The following is a 16,409-nucleotide window of genomic DNA, read 5'->3' on the forward strand; positions in this document are numbered from 1 at the left end:
TCTTCTCCCTCTCAAACTGCAGGGAAATTCTACCATATTATTATCACTGCCTCCCAAGTGCTCCTTTACTTTTAGCTCCCTAATCAACTCTGGTTCATTACACAACACCCAATCCAGAATTGCCTTTCCCTTAGTGAGCTCAACCACAAACTGCTCTTTAAAAAAAGAAAACTCATAGTCATTCTACAAATTCCCTCTCTTGGGAACTAGCACCAACCTGATTTTTCCCAATCAACATGTGTACTGAAGTTTTCCCCTGACTATTGTAACATCTCCCTTTCTTCATGTCTTCTCTACCTCCCATTGTAATTTACATCCCACATCCTGGCTACTCTTTGGAGGCCTGTGTTCATCACTCATTTCAATTTTGCCCCATGTTGCTCTTCAACTCATCCTACTGACTGCAATTCTGCCCTATCATTTGCCAGTCCTTCCTCACAGTCTCACTACACACTGCATCGATTTGTATACCAGTGCCCCATCCTTAAATGTATCACTCTCATTTCCACCCCTGCCAAATGAGTTTAAACCCTCCCCAACCGCGCCGGCAAACTTGCCTGCGGGATATTGGTTCTGCTCGGGTTCAGGTGTAACCTGTCCTTTTCGTGCAAGTCATACCTTGCCCAGAAGAGATCCCATTGATCCAGAAATCTGAAACCCTGTCCCCTGCACTGGTTGCTCAGCCATTCTTTCATCTGTATTTTCATCCTATTTCTGTCCTGACTAGCACATGGAACTAGGAGTACTCCACAGAGATGTGTCATCACCTTCCACCGGCTCCACTCTTGGTTGGATTGTTCTTTGTCTGGAACTGCACCCTTGACCTTACTGCCATGGGTGACCTTACTAGGATCCAAGTGTCAGACAGCATTGTGCTCTCGGGATCTCAGGAACTCAGAAGCCTTTTCACCGAGATGAGGCGACTATCCTGAGAGAGGTTCATTTGCAGCACTGCACTGGATTCTTTGGCAGGGAAACGGGAGACATTGAAAAGAGGTGCCTCCCCGTTTCAACAGGCTGGTGGAAACACCGAGTCTGCTTCAAGCTGATGTAAGGCCTCCTGCCTCCTGCAGTGAAGGAGGCTGAGAGCTGTCCTGATTGGTGCATATAAGGTTCTGAGAGGCATTAATAGGGTAGATGGTAATTTTTCCCTGAAGTTGGGCTACCAATAACAAGAGCTCATAGGGTTGAGATGAGAGGAAGAGGTTTTAAAGAGGTCTAAATTTCTTTTACAGAAGAGTGGCCAATATCTGGAACTTAAAAAAAAATATATATTTAGAAATGCAGCACGTTCAGGGGCCCTTCAAGCTCAAATGAGCCTGTGCTGCCAGTTACAGCCACGAGGCTAATTTGTTCACCTCTGGACTGGGGGAGGAAAGCAGGGCCCCTGGAGGAAACCCAAGCGTTCACAGGGAGAATGCACAAACCCCTCACAGACAGCGGCAGAACTGAACCTGGGCTGCTGGCACTGTAATCACGTTACACTAGTCACTACGCTGCTAAGCAGCTCCTGGGAATATACTGCTAGGGGAGGTGGTTTGAAGCAGATGTATTACTACATTTAAGTGGTTTATTGTTTATTATTGTCACACATACAGAATAACAGTTGAACAGGCAAGGCATAGAAGGATATTGTCTTACTGAGGGCAAATGGAAATCAGTGTAGATGGGCAGAAAGGGTCAGCATGGGAAGGTGGGCTGAAGGGCCTGGTTCTGTGTCACTTAAGTCAATAGCTGTGTTCTCTACTGTTTCAGCCTGGTTCTGTTCTTCACTTGTATCTCGGCCATGTTTATTGCAATGTCAGAGCCTCTTGAGTATTCTTGGTGGAGGGGGGTGAGCTGGACTGATGGTGAAGGGGGGGTGTGGACTGATGGTGAGGGGGGTGGACTGATGGTGAAGGGGGGGTGGACTGATGGTGAAGGTGGGGTGTGGACTGATGGTGAAGTGGGGGTGGACTGATGGTGAAGAGGGGGTGGACTGGACTGATGGTGAAGTGGGGGTAGACTGATGGTGAAGAGGGGGTGGACTGGACTGATGGTGAAGTGGGGGTGGACTGATGGTGAAGAGGGGGTGGACTGGACTGATGGTGAAGTGGGGGTAGACTGATGGTGAAGAGGGGGTGGACTGGACTGATGGTGAAGAGGGGGTGGACTGGACTGATGGTGAAGTGGGGGTGGACTGATGGTGAAGGGGGGTGGACTGATGGTGAAGGGAGGGTTGCAAAAGAGAATGAAATTGGTATGGAGAGAGAAGAGAGAATGATAGTGGTGGGGAAGGGGAGAGGATGATGGAGAGGGAAAGAGGGAGAGTGATTGCTAGTGGAGGGTAGAGGAGGGAAAGGAGGGAGAGACAGCAAGAGACAGGTGGGAGGGAGAGAGATTGAGAAGGATTAGGAAAGAGAAAGATGGAGACCCAGATGACTCTGACGAAGAGAGACAGAGAGAGATGCCTTACAACAATCCTGATCTCAGGATGTCGCAAAGCACTTTATGGGCAGTTAAATATTTAAGTAGCATATTGTAATGTAGGAAAATCTGCTGCCAATTTACACTCCACTTAACACATACACAAGAAATTTGGCAGCTGCTGGACATCTTGAACAACGTACACAAAGTGCTGGAGGAACCCAGCAGGTCAGGGGGCAAGTAAGGAAGGCGTGATGGAATAAACAGTCGAGGTTCTGTGCCTTCATTGAGACCCCACGTCGAGTAGTCAGAAGATTGTGTTGGCTTTCAGACAGGATCTACACAGGGAGATAAGCAATCGACATTTTGGGCTGAGACTCTTCATCAAGACTCATAAAGAAGGGAACGAAACGGTCGCCTGGAATGTCAAATGTTTACTCCCCCTCCATAGATGCTGCCTGACTTGCTGAGCTCCACTAGCATTTCGTGTATGTTTTAGCTGACACAGCCTATTTTAAGGCATGGGTTGTTGGTGTGCGTGCAGAACCAGTGCTCCAGTGTACTTCCCTAACTTTAAATCGACCATGGATGAGATATGTAGACTTAGTTTAATTGCACAGGACATGCTAGCTGACACATGGTACTTCGATCTTGTCAATGCATCTTGCACCGCCAGAAATGGAGATGAGAGAGCTGCCAACAGAATTCTCGATATAGAAGAATTCTTTATTAAATTCATTCAGGGAACTTGGCAGAAGCTTCCATACCTGATGATAGTTCTGTGAAAAGTCGTGGTGTCTTTGGTGACGAGAAATTCCGGAAGGGGGATTAACTCAGATTATATCCGGGTACTTGCTGTGTTAAACTTTGAAGAGCTTTGGCCTTCCAGAGGTCAGCTCTTCCCAGAGGTGTAGATTATAACAGTTTCTATTAGAAATGTTTCTGCTGAGTGCAGTTCTGGCTTGTTTCGTTTTAATGGACTCTTGTCTGTTCTGTGTTTAATGATTTCAGGAATGGACGCATCCCTATGACACGTTCAACATGCACTCATTGGAGAACTCCTTGATTGACATCTTGCAGAATGAGCAGGAACCACTTAAAAGTGAGTCCCACGGAAACGCACGGCCCTCCTTTCTCATGCCTCCCTCCCTTCTGTCCAATTGCAGACACTCGCTGAGTGGTAACCTCTTGATGGGGCTCGTTGGATGAATTGATCTTGCTTTTCTCTCTGACGTTATTGCATCTATTTTCATTGTGATGGCGCAAAAGAACAACTTGTGTTCTTACAGCCCATTGGACGTAATGCAGTAGGTAATGGAGTCACCGATTTATTTATCTATTTGTTGAGTTACAGCACAGAACAGATGCATTTGGACCAACAATTTACAATTTACAGTGACCAATTAACCTACTAATTAACCAATTACCAATTAACCTCTTCAGACTGTGGGAGGAAACCGGAGCACCTAGAGGAAACCAATGTGATCATGAGGAGAATGTACAAACTCCTTACTGGCTGTGGTGAGAATTGAATCTGGGTCACTGGTACTGTAAAACGTGCTAACCACTACACTACTGTCCCTCCCTCACAGAAGCCCACTGGGTCTATGTCAGTTCTTTGAGCACCCATTTACCCTCATCTTACATTAAAACCTCCAGCGTCTCTTCAGCACCCTGCCCTCCCCTCCCCGCCCAAAATCCTCCACCTGTACACTGTGGACAATTTATAGAGGCCAGTTAACCTACTAGCCCACACACCTTTGTGGTTGTGGGAGGAAGCCGAACCATCTGAAGGAAATGCCCATAGCGTCAGTGGGGAGAGCGTGCAAACCTCACACTGACAGCGCTCGAAGTTGAGATCGAACCCAGGCCAGTGGAACAGTGTGGTAGCAGCTCAGGGATGGCCTCAGGATTTGAACACCTCAGCTCAGTTGGCAATGATTCCATTTCTGTTGGTGGTTTTAGCAAAGATGTCGCTGGCCCTTTTGTTTTTGGCTTTTGTTTGTCTTGTTGCTCCCCACTAGTCCTGTGCTTGTTAGAAGGCCAGATCCCTGAGCAGAGGTTGCCCTTCCATGCCTCTTCCTTACAGGAGCAACTTGGCTCCTTTTGATGACCATTGACAGGAAGTTCAGAGTCTTTGAGAAAGCTGCCCACCCCACCACCATCTTAAAACCTCTCAATAGAAAATGAGACCATTCAACTCTTCTGACAGATCTCCTCTTAAACTGATGGGCTGTGAGAGAAAAGACTCATATATTGTGACATAATAATGTCCCAAGGATCCTGTTAAACCTCATCTCCCTATAATGAGTTGCCTTGTTACCTCAACGACTTGTATTAGGTTCTTTTGTAGGGTGGCGCAGTGGCGTAATCTCAGTTTCTCACAGCTCCAGTCACCCAGGTTTGATTCCAACCTCAGGCACTTAACAAGTAGAATTTTTTTGTTCTCCCTGTGAAAAGATGGACTTTCCCCCAGGTGTTCCGGTTTCCTTCCACATCCAAAAGATGATAAGAGGCATAGATCAGGTGGATAGCCAAAAAACTTCTCACAGGGTAGACATTTAGTAAGGCATTGGACAAGGTCCCACATGGGAGGTTGCACACAATACTCCAAATTAGGCCTCACTAATGCCTGTACAACTCTGATGCAACATCACATCTCCTGTACTCAATACTTTATGAAGTTTGCTTGCTCGGCATTCAGGATGAAGTAGTAAATCTGATCAGACATTGGCTTTGTGGGAGAGGCGGAGAGTGGTGGTAGGTGGTTGCCTCTGGCTTGAGGCCTGTGGCTGGTGGAGTTCTGCAGGGATCAGTGCTGGATCTTTTCCCGTTTGCCATCTATGTCAATGATCTGAATGATAATGTGGTTAACTGGATCAGCAAATTTGTGGATGGCAGCAAGATTTGGGGCGTAGTGGACAGTGCGGAACGCTATCATGGCTTGCAGTGGGACCTGGGCTGGCTGGAAAAAACGAGCTGAAAAATGGCAGATGTAATTTAATGCAGATAAGTGTGAGGTCTTGCACTTTGGTAGGACAAACCAGGGTAGGTCTTAAACAGCGAATGGTAGGGCACTGAAGAGTGTGATAGAACAAAGGGATCTGGGAATAGAGGTCCATAATTTGTTGCAAGTGGCATCACATTTACATAGGGTTGTAAAGAAAGCCTTTGGCATATTGAAACACAGAAAATGCTGGAGCAACTCAGCAGACCAGGCAGCATCTATGGAAAAGAGTGCAGTCAATTTTTTGGGCTGAGACCCTTCATTATTAACCCTAGTAATTTATAAGGTAGGGACATGTTTGGCACAAGTTTGTGGGCCGAAGGGCCTGTATTGTTCTGTAGGTTTTCTATGTTTTTCTCATTTGTTTTTGGCACATTAGCCTTAATAAATCAAAGTATGAGTACAGGAGATGTGATGATAAGTTGGAGTTGTGCAAGAAATTAGCGAGGCCTAATTTGGAGTACTGTGTGCAGATTTGGAAGATGTAAATAAGTTTGAAAGAAAACAGAAAATTTACAAGGTATTGCTGGGTCTGGAGGACCCGAGATATAAGGAAAGGTTAAACAGGTTAGGGCTTCATTCCTTGGAACGTAGAAAATTGAGAGGAGATTTGATAGAGGTATACAAAATTATGAGGGTTATATATAGGGTAAATGCAAGCAGGCTTTTCCACTAAGGTTGGGTGGGATCACAGCTAGGGGTTATGGGTTAAGGGTGAAAGTTGAAAAGTTTCAGGGGACTATGAAGGGAAATTTCTTTACTCAGAGGGCTGTGAATGTGTGGAACGAGCTGCCAGTGCAAGTGGTGCAAGCAAGCTCGATTTCAACATTTAAGAGAGGCTTGGATGGGTAAATGGAGGGTAGGGGTATGGAGGGCCGTGGTTCCAGTGCGGTGGACTGGGAGTAAGTAGTTTAAATGGTTCGACTTGGACTAGATGGGCAGAAGGGCCAGGTTCTGTGCTGTACTTTTCTACGACTCTGACTCCATACGTCTAATACGAAAGAGCATACTTTAAAAATGATTGGAAGAGAGTATGGGCTGGATGTTAGAGGTACTTTATTGATCCCGAGGGAAATTGGGTTTCGTTACAGCCGCACCAACCAAGAATAGTGAAATATAGCAATATAAAACCATAAATAATTAAATAATAATAAGTAAATTATGCCAAGTGGAAATTAGTCCAGGACCAGCCTATTGGCTCAGGATGTCTGACACTCCGAGGGAGGAGTTGTGAAGTTTGATGGCCACAGGCAGGAATGACTTCCTATGATGCTCAGTGTTGCATCTCGGTGGAATGAGTCTCTGGCTGAATGTACTCCTGTGCCTAACCAGTACATTATGGTGTGGATGGGAGTCATTGTCCAAGATGGCATGCAACTTGGACAGCACCCTCTTTTCAGACACCACCGTCAGAGAGTCCAGTTCCACCCCCACAACATCACTGGCCTTACGAATGAATTTGTTGATTCTGTTGGTGTCTGCTACCCTCAGCCTGCTGCCCCAGCACACAACAGCAAACATGATAGCTCTGGCCACCACAGCCTCATAGAACATCCTCAGCATCGTCCGGCAGATGTTAAAGGACCTCGGTGTCCTCAGGAAGTAGAGATGGCTCTGACCCTTCTTGTAGACAGCCTCGGTGTACTTTGACCAGTCCAGTTTATTGTCAATTTGTATCCCCAGGTATTTGTAATCCTCCACCATGTCCACACTGAGCCCTTAGATGGAAACAGGGGTCACTGGTGCCTTAGCCCTCCTCAGGTCCACCACCAGCTCCTTAGTCTTTTTCACGTTAAGCTGCAGATGATTCTGCTCACACCATGTGACAAAGTTTACACAGAGAGTGGTGTAAGTGTGGAACTCCCTGCCAGGGTGGTGGTAGAGGCGGGTACATTAGGGACATTTACGAATCTCTTAGGCACATGTTTGTTAGAGAATTGGAGGGGTTTGTAAGAGGGAAGGGTTTAGATTTCATCGTAAGAGTAGGTCAAAAAGTCAGCACAAAATTGCGGGACAGAGTGTTTGTACTGTACTGTTATGTTCTGTGCTCTATTTTGACATGTGGGTTGATTAGCCGCTGATGTTGGAGTAGGTTAAAATGTCAGCACAGTATTGTGGGCCAAAGTGCCATGACAGGAATGCAGGCAAATCTGTGTTGTGAAGCCACCTTTGTTTTCGCAAAGCTTTTTACGGCGAGTGATCTGCCACATTGTCACTGCATTTACTTTCTAGTTGGTTCTTAAAAACCATCTGAAATAGTCTTGTAGACTGTGTAGTTCAAGAGCAATTGGGAATAGTTACAGAATCAGGCAGTTTATCTGTAATAAACACTCAGTGGCCACTTTATTAGATATTCCCTGTTCCTAATTAAGTGGCCACTGAGTGTCTGGTTGTGGTCTTCTGCTGCTGGAGTCCAGCCACTTCAAGGTCCAATGTGTTGTGTATTCAAAAATGCTTTTCTGCACACCACTGTGGTTATTTGAGTTACTATCACCTTCCTGTCAGCTTGAACTAATCTGGCCATTCTCCTCTCACCTCTCTCGGTAATACTGCGTTTTCACCCCTGCCACTGACTGAATATTTTGTTTTTGTTTTTTTTTTGCAACATTCTCTGTAACTCTCGAGACTGCTGTGCATGACAATCCAGGAGATCAGCAGTTTGCAAGATACTCAGACCACCCCATCTGGCACCACAGTCATTCCACGGTCAAAGTGACTTGGCTCAAATTTTCTCCTCCCATTTTGATGTTTGTTCTGAGCAACGTGAACTTTCTGACCATGTCTGCATACTTTTACGCATTGAGTTGCTGCCACATGATTGGCTGATTAGAGATTTGCATTAATGAGCAGTTGTTCCTAATGAAGTGGCCATCATGTGTGTGTGTGTGTGTGTGTGTGTGTGTGTGTATCATGCCATTTTGTTGTATTGTGGTGGCAGTACAGTGCAAGACAGAAATTACTGTAAATTACATTAAATAAAGTAACAGTACAATTGAGTAGAAGGGAGGAAACGTTAATGGATTCAGAATTCTTACACTGGAGGGGAAGAGGCATTGAGTGAGCGGCTTTGGTCTCCTGTGCATCCTCCCTGATGGTTATTAATGAGAAGAAGGCACGCCCCCAGACGGTGAGGGTTCTTCATGATGGACACTATCTTCCTGAGTCACCACCCTTTTGGAAGATGTTCTCAATGGAGGGGGAAGGTTGTACCTGCGATGAAGTTTGCTGAGGAAGAAGTATTGAGGGAATGGGATTGCTCAGCAAACTGGCATTGACTCGATGGGCCGAATGCTCTCCTATGTTTTGAGGAAACATTAAGATGTAAATAAGTTTGAAAAGAGTATAGAGGTTTACAAGAATGTTGTTGGGTCTGGAGGACCTGAGATAGAAGGATAGATTGTATAGGTGAGGACTTTATTCCTTACAGTGTAGAGTACTGACAGGAGATTTTTTTTTTAAAGGTATACAAAATTACGAGGGGTATGATAGGGTAAATGCAAGCAGACTTTTTCTACTGAGGTTGGGTGGGACTGCAACCAGAGGTCATAGGTTAAGGGTGAAAGGTGAAAATTTTAAGAGGAACCTGAGGGAAAGCTTCTTCACTCGGAGGGCTGTGAGAGTGTGGAATGAGCTGCCAGCACAAGTGGTACATGCCAGCTCGATTTCAACATTTAAGAGGGGTTTGGATTGGTACGTGGATGGTAGAGGTATGGAAGGCTGTGGTTCCAGTGCAGCTTCATGGGAGTATGCAGTTTAAATGGTCTGGCATGGACCAAAGGGCTTGTTTCTGTGTTGTACTTAACTATGACTCTTTGACTCTATCGTATGGTTCTCAAACAGGATTGAATACTGAACCATATATAGGGCAGGTGACTTGGAGTTCAGCCAGGGGTGTTAGTTTTAAGGAGAGTTTTGAAGAATAAGAAGGGATTTGGGTTTGACACTTACTCCATCACTGGCAGAAGATGCACTATGTAGTGGAAAGGAGGAAGGAGTGAAGCAGCTTGTCACTAGACAATAATTGAATGGTCCAGACATCGAGGTAAGAGTGTGTCCCTCCAGTCATGTTGGATCTCGGCCCCATCTCATTCCTCCCTTGTTTTCAACAGGTACATTTATTGTCAGAGCAATGTATACAATATATGTCCTGAAATTCTTTTTCTTCGGAAACGGAGGATTTAATACAGAATGAGGAATGTGCAATCAAATACTGACCATCTTCTTTTCCACAGGTCGATCTGCTCTGTTTCCTGTGGAAGATGGCTTCCTTGACAACAGCCAGGGCGACCAGTCTCTCTCTTCTGGCTTGAACTCCCCAGCTCTAAGTCAGAATGGGAAACAAGGAGAACGGTATTCCCGAAAGGTTTTCGTTGGCGGTTTGCCCCCTGACATCGATGAAGGTGAGATAAATAGTTCCGGTCCCTGATGCAGGAAATTCCCTTTGGTTATTCAGCTCCCCGGAGGATGGACAGTGAGGTATAATGTTCTGCCTTCTGGGCTTACATGTTAGGTAGAACTGGAGAAAGTGTCTGCTTCCATGATATTGGGTAGGTGTCTGCTTGTCTCCTAGTATCTTTTGTGCTCAGTTGTTCTGGGGTCATTGGCTTGTTAAAAGACTGAATTAACAAGGAAAGGGTTTTGTTCAGAAAATATCTGACCATTTCCCTTCAGATTGTTGACAGGAATGTAACTATTGGACTTTGTGTTGAATTGTCTCTGCATGAGGTCATTGGGAGATGCAGCATGGAGAGAGGCCTGCCTAATCATTTACAGTTATCCCACATTAGTTCTGTTATTTAATTCCCTCAACTGGAGGCCCAGAGGCAGCCGGTTGGAGGTGTCCCAGTGCGAGATTGCGTGGTTGGGAATGGGACTTGTTTTGCTGCTGTTGTCTTGTTGGTGCTGTTTGTGTTGTTGTGGTGAACACTGCGCTAGTGCTACATTGGCGCCGGAATGTGTGGCGAGACCTGTGGGCTGCCACCCCACACCCTTGGTTGTGTTGGTCATTAATGCAAAGGACGCTGTGACTGAACAGTCCCATCAACCCCTTCACATTTTACCACTCACTGACGCTCCAAGGCCGTTTATTTACTTAACTGCCCGTTACACCGTTGGCATTTCGGGTAGCAGTGAAAGCCCTCCATCCCTGGTGGTGTTCAGGGGTTCCTTTATCACGTGAGTAGTTTCCTCTCAGTTATCATTACTGTCAGTCATGCAAGTCCTGGGCGGAGACTCAGGAATACCGTCACAATCAGATGCAGAAGGATCCTTCACTGCTGCTTTTGTAACAGTTTTGTTTGCTGACCAGTCAGGGTTGTTAGCTGTACTGAACCCTCGAACCTGGAGGACCACTGGACCTTCTCCTTGTCTGGCCTCTACCCTTTGGCCTGTTCGGCATGGGTGACCCTACCAAGAGCAAAAGCAGAAAGCCCCAATACCAGCCCCAATACCAGCCAGCATAGCCTTCCGAGCCATTGAGGCACGCAAGCCTCCAAACCCTCCGAAAAGTTGTGGACCTCAGGGCATTTACAAAGGCCAATCAGCCTCCAAACCTGAACAGAATTATCGAGCATTACAGCAGGGACACAGGCCTTTCGGCCCAACCAGTCCATGCCAAACACGGTGCCCACCCAGATTTCCTGCGTTCAGCCCATATCCCTCCACTTACCTCTCCGAATTCTTCTTAAATGATGCTTCCATCACTTCCTCTGGCAGCTCAGCCAAAGACTTGCCACCCTCATGGTTATTCCTTAGCTCATTTTAAATCTTTCTCCTCTCGCCTTTGGAGTGCGCAAGGAAAGCTGTGCAAAGTTCGTCATCGGGGGGGGGGGGGCAGGACTGAAGTCGGGTCTCTCTGGCATGGCAAGGAGCAGCTCTGCTGTCTGTGTCACTCTGTCCACTCGTTAAACAGATCGCACTCGTCAAAGACTCTCTGACCCTTGACCCTGTCAAAGTACAGTCACAAAGAGCGCTGCTTACTCTGGTGCAAAGATCCCGTATCATGACAGCACGATCCGAACCACCCAGCGAGCCCAGTTGCCAGGCCTCACTGCGGCGGCTGAATGAATTTGTGCACTGCCGCTGTTTCCCTGGGACATTGATAAGAATGAATAACTAGTCCCGTCAACAATAGTTTGTTTTAAGTTTATTGTATGGGCGTAGAAACCCAGGGGACCAGTGTCATGAGAGTTATCCTTTCTGCAACAGCAGCACGGTACAGGACAAACTTTAAACTTTGATAAGACATACAGTACTGTGCAAAAGTCTTAGGCCCCAAGCTATGTAAGACTTTTGCACAGTACTGTAGTAATTTTATCTATTGCACTGTACTTCTGCTTCAAAATACAAATTTCACGACATCTGTAAGTGTTGATAAACCTGATTCTGATATGGGTCTCTCTTGTGGACTGGGAGTGGGAAGGGGGGAGGGAGCGGGAAGCACCAGAGAGACCTTCTGTAGTGATCAATAGATCAACTGTTTGGAGTGACTGGTGTATCAGGGTTGGAGTTACTGCACCACCCCCCCCGTCCCCCCCCCCCCGTCCCCCCCCCCCGTCCCCAATCCTGGTACTCCTTCTCTGCCACCTGTCCTGCACCCACTCCTGCAGCACTCCACCCTAAACATTCCCAGCATCCTTTGCTCCTGTCAGATTTATAAACTTGCTCTCCGCTCCACAAATAGAGTACTGTGCAAAAGTCTTGGGTAGCTTAAGGCTCTTGCACAGTGCTATTGGAGCAGAATTAGGCCATTCAGCCCATCAAGTCTGCTCTGCCATTTGTTTATTTAGAGTCCGTGTCACTATTACCATGACATCAGAGTAATTCACGTGCAACTCTGCAGCTGGAAGAAGCAGCTGAAGGAGATCTGTCACTCCTCCCATAGGGAGACTCGCTCCTTAGTCAAACAGAATTGCTTACAGCAGAAAGAAAGGTCCTTCAGGCCACGGTGTCTGTGCCCAACATATTGCCAAATTAAACTAAAGCTCTTCTGTCTGTACGTGATTCATATCCCTTGCATAGTCATCTCTTAAATATCTCTTGCCGTATCAACTTCCATCACTAACCCTAGCAACATGCACAAAATGCTGGAGGAACGTTCTGGATTTCCAGCATCTGCAGATTTTCTTGTGTGTGTGATTTACGAACCCTGGCAGCCCGCTCCAGGCACCCGTCATTCTCTGCATAAAGAAAAAAAGACTTGCCTCACACAACTCCTTGAAGCGTTCCCCCTCATCTTAAGCTTAAGTCCTCTAACACCGAATTTTGACTGCCTTACCCAATCTACGTCCCTCATAATTTTTGTAAACCTCTATCGAGTTTCCCCTGAGCCTCCCACAGTCCAGAAAAAACAACCCAAGTTTGCCCATCTTCTTTGTATACCTCAGGCCTTCTGAGCCAGTCAGCATCCTGGTAAACCTCTTCTGTACCCTTCTGAAAGCCTCACTGTTCACTTCATCAGGCATTTTCCAAATTTTAACATAGATTTTTTCATGTTTCCTGTGGTGCAGGAGTCTAAGACTAGAGGGGTGCCCTTTTAGAATGGGGATGAGGAGGGATTTCTTATGCAGAGTGTGGTGTGTGGTGAATCTGTGGAATTCATTGCCACAGGCGGTTGTGGAGGCCAAGTCATTGGGTGTATTTAAGGCAGAGGTTGAGAGATTCTTTGTGTGAGCGTGTGCGTTGTGAATGATGAGGATACCAATGTCCTTGGGTGGGTGAATTTGGATGTCGTGACTTGCGTGTGTTTGATTACAGTGAGGGAGGGTTGCACAGGTCATCAGCCTCTCCTTACCGTCCTAGTCTATCTGAATCCAGTGGCAGGACGAGAGTCAAGGTGACTGGAGATGGGTCTGGATGCAGTGGTTGGCCATCTGTGTGTTCCGCCGTGCTCTTTGAGCTCCTTCAACGCTCGTTTCTGCTTGTTGAACCAGCTGGTGGTTTCCTCCGCGTAGTCTGCTGAATCCAGACCGTGTGCTTTGGGTAGACGAGCCCGAAGTCGCTGAGGGTTCAAAAAAAAACCACAACGGCTACTCTTGCCTGGTTTGGCCAGCCTGTCGAAGCTGTTGCCCGGGGTGTGACCGCTATTGCGTGCAAACAGCTTACTTGGAGTCACAGGTGCAAGCTGAGGGCCAAAGGTGGAGAATCTACCTCAGAAGGTACAGCAAGTCTTCTTGACACCCCATACACCCGTCTTGATTGGTCAGGGCATGAAGGGATACAGGGAGAAGGCAGGAGATTGGGGCTGAGAGGAAAAATGGATCAGATGTGATGAAACGGCAGAGCAGACACCACGGACCAAATGGCCTAATTCTGTATCTTACGGCCTTAACATAATTAGCATAAACTGTACATGACTCGTACAACAAAATAAGCAAAGATATTTGCATAGTAATGCAGTAAATTATTGCAAGATATTTACTGTAAGTCAAGTTTATTGTCATTTAAATACATGTCTATAATGTGTATAACCATATAATAAGGATAGAAAGGAGACAATGTTTCTCTGAAATGGGGTGTAAAGCACAGTACACATAATACAGCAATAATAAGCACACATAATACAGAAAACTCTATATTGTCTTTTCCACTGTCACGTTCATGGGGTCAGGTGCTGGGAAGAAGGTGTAGCTTTGCTCCCACTGCCCTCAGAGGAAAAGACTTAAACTATTTTGAGGATGGAGACAGGAGGACTTGGTAGGCAATGAGCTGATAGGTTATCAGGAATTGATGTGTGGCTGAGTTGAGCGTACTGTCAGATCAGCCTTGAACTTATTAACAACGTGAGCCTGGTTGGGCCTGGGCGGCCTACTACTGTCCCCGGTTTAAACTGTCTGGGGTTCACTCCAGACTGGGCCTTGCTCGTCTGTTAAATACGAGCAAGATCATAGATCAGTGGGTGGTAAACCACTAAATACATATGCGTAAAGGTGAACCACAGGCTGAAAATGAACGAGCATTTCTGCTTAGCAGAAAGGCCACGAGCAGTTTCTGTTTTTCAAATGTTGGCGTATAAATTGGGAGAAGTTCAAGAATTGGAGGAGCCTGTTCAGCCTGTTGCACTGATTTGTGTTTATAGTCTGTGTAAGTGCATTACCATCCACTGAAGTATGATCTTGCTTGTTTTTAATTGCTGAAAGAGAAGCCAGAAGGTGGTAGTAGATGGTTGTCTCTCTGATTGGCGGGTCACAAGGATCGGCGCTTTGATTGGGCTTCATGAATCGGAGGTCGAGTACAGGAGTTACGATGTTGTGTTGAAGTATAAGACGCTGGTGAGGCCTAATTCGGAGTGTGTGGTTCTGGCCACCTACCTACAGGAAGAAGTATCAGCAAGCTTGAAAATATACAGAGAAAAGTTACAAGGATATTGCTGGGACTTGAGCACCTGAGGTGGAGGGTCAGGTTGGATAGGTTGGGACTTCATTCCTTGGAGCTTAGGAGAATGAAAGATCTTACAGAGGTGTACACAGTTATGAGGGGTGCACACAGGGCGAATGCAGGCTTTACCCCTCAAGTTGGCTGAGACTAGAACTGGAGGTTGAAAGATGAAATATTTGAGGAGAAACTTCATTCAGAGGGTAGTGCAAATGTGGAACAAGCTGCCCGTGGAAGTGATGGTACAGATGCAGTTGCAACATTTAAGAGAATCTTGGGTGGGTACATGGATGAGAGAGGTTTGGGGAGGGATATGGCTCGGGTGCCGGTAAAAGTTTAAGATGGCGCTGGTGAAACAAAGCGATGCTATACTGACAGCAAACAAAGCTACTGACCACTCGAGTCATCATACCGTTTCTCGAAAACAATCACTGCAGTGGATAGCCTGTAACTTCCCTTTTGAGGATGAGCTTTTGAATTGCCTGTACGACTTGGGCAGTTTTGCAGTGTGAACTGAAGTCTGAATGTCGCAGGATGTTTGCAGTGTGGAGTGTACGGGCCGAATTAAGGGGACCGGGAGCCGATCTGAGGCGGGGCAGAGCTGGGGTGGCAGGGCCCGGGTCTAAAAGCGAGGAGCGAGACGATGTGTGACCGCTTTAGGCGCCGGGCCGGATCGAAAAGGTTAGGGTGTTGGGGCTGAAGGCCGAGGGACTGGCCGGTGTTGAGCTTGCTGCTCGGCGAGGTTTACTCGACTCTGTGCCGAACTGAGCCTGTGGCTTTCAACTAACGGGCTACAGTAACGACGGGCTTTGTGGCTGTGGTCTCACTTTCGGAAGTTCAGTTCTGAATGCTAATGCTTACTTTTTATTGTTCGCACCACTTTTTTTTTTGCATGCTTTGGGTGTTTGACAGTTTTTTGAAATTGGGTTTCTTTGTTTTATGGCTGCTGGTAAGGAGACTAGTCTCAGGGTTGTATATAGTATACAAGCTTTGGTAATAAATGTACTTTGTAATGGGAGTAGACAGAAAATCAGGTTGGCATGGGCTAGATGGGCCAAGTGCCTGTTTCTGTGCTGTAGTACTCTATGACTCTAAAATTTATCAACCCCAATGATTAAAGTTTGGCACTGAGTCAGTTAGCAGGAAGGAGTTCAGAAGTGCGGGCTCTCCCGGACAATCCGGGAAGTGGTCTGAGCAGAGAAGCTGAGGTGAGGGAGAATTGGACCTGATCTCACATCCTCCTTGTCTCTGTCTAGATGAGATCATCGCCACTTTCTGCTGCTTTGGCCAGCTGATGGTTGATTGGCCTCACAAGTCCGGCAGTAAATCCTACTTTCCACCTAAAGGTAAGGAAGTCTCAACTGACAGCAGGTGTGAGCTGTGTTCATCTGTGTGAAAAGAAGCTTGTGGCATAATGCATCGGTGAACTGGGCAGCATCTGGGTGAGGGAGGAAACAGTGACGGTGTTGAATCCCTGGCTGCTATTGCGCGTGGGTGAGTTGGGCAACATTCTGGTGAGGTAGCAAGCCATAATGTCTTTGAGTTCCTGGCTATTTAATCCAGTCCCTGGATCGGCAGATAGTTCTTCTGTCTGCTCGCAGCTGCTCTGATGGTCACTTCTCTG

The 16,409-nt window shown here is 46.6% G+C and overlaps 1 protein-coding gene across 1 annotated transcript in view; it reads left to right on the forward strand.

Annotated features, from left to right (window-relative positions):
* Positions 1-16,409, forward strand: part of LOC132391717 (cytoplasmic polyadenylation element-binding protein 2-like) — a 65,434-nt gene that overhangs the window by 17,739 nt on the left and 31,286 nt on the right. Inside the window, exons 2-4 of the mRNA XM_059965278.1 lie at positions 3,418-3,508; positions 9,646-9,813; positions 16,042-16,131. Of these exons, the coding sequence (XP_059821261.1) occupies positions 3,418-3,508; positions 9,646-9,813; positions 16,042-16,131 (349 nt within the window). The remainder of the gene's footprint in view (positions 1-3,417; positions 3,509-9,645; positions 9,814-16,041; positions 16,132-16,409) is intronic.

This window comes from Hypanus sabinus, chromosome 1 (assembly GCF_030144855.1).
Source record: "Hypanus sabinus isolate sHypSab1 chromosome 1, sHypSab1.hap1, whole genome shotgun sequence".
NCBI classification, from domain to species: domain Eukaryota; kingdom Metazoa; phylum Chordata; class Chondrichthyes; order Myliobatiformes; family Dasyatidae; genus Hypanus; species Hypanus sabinus.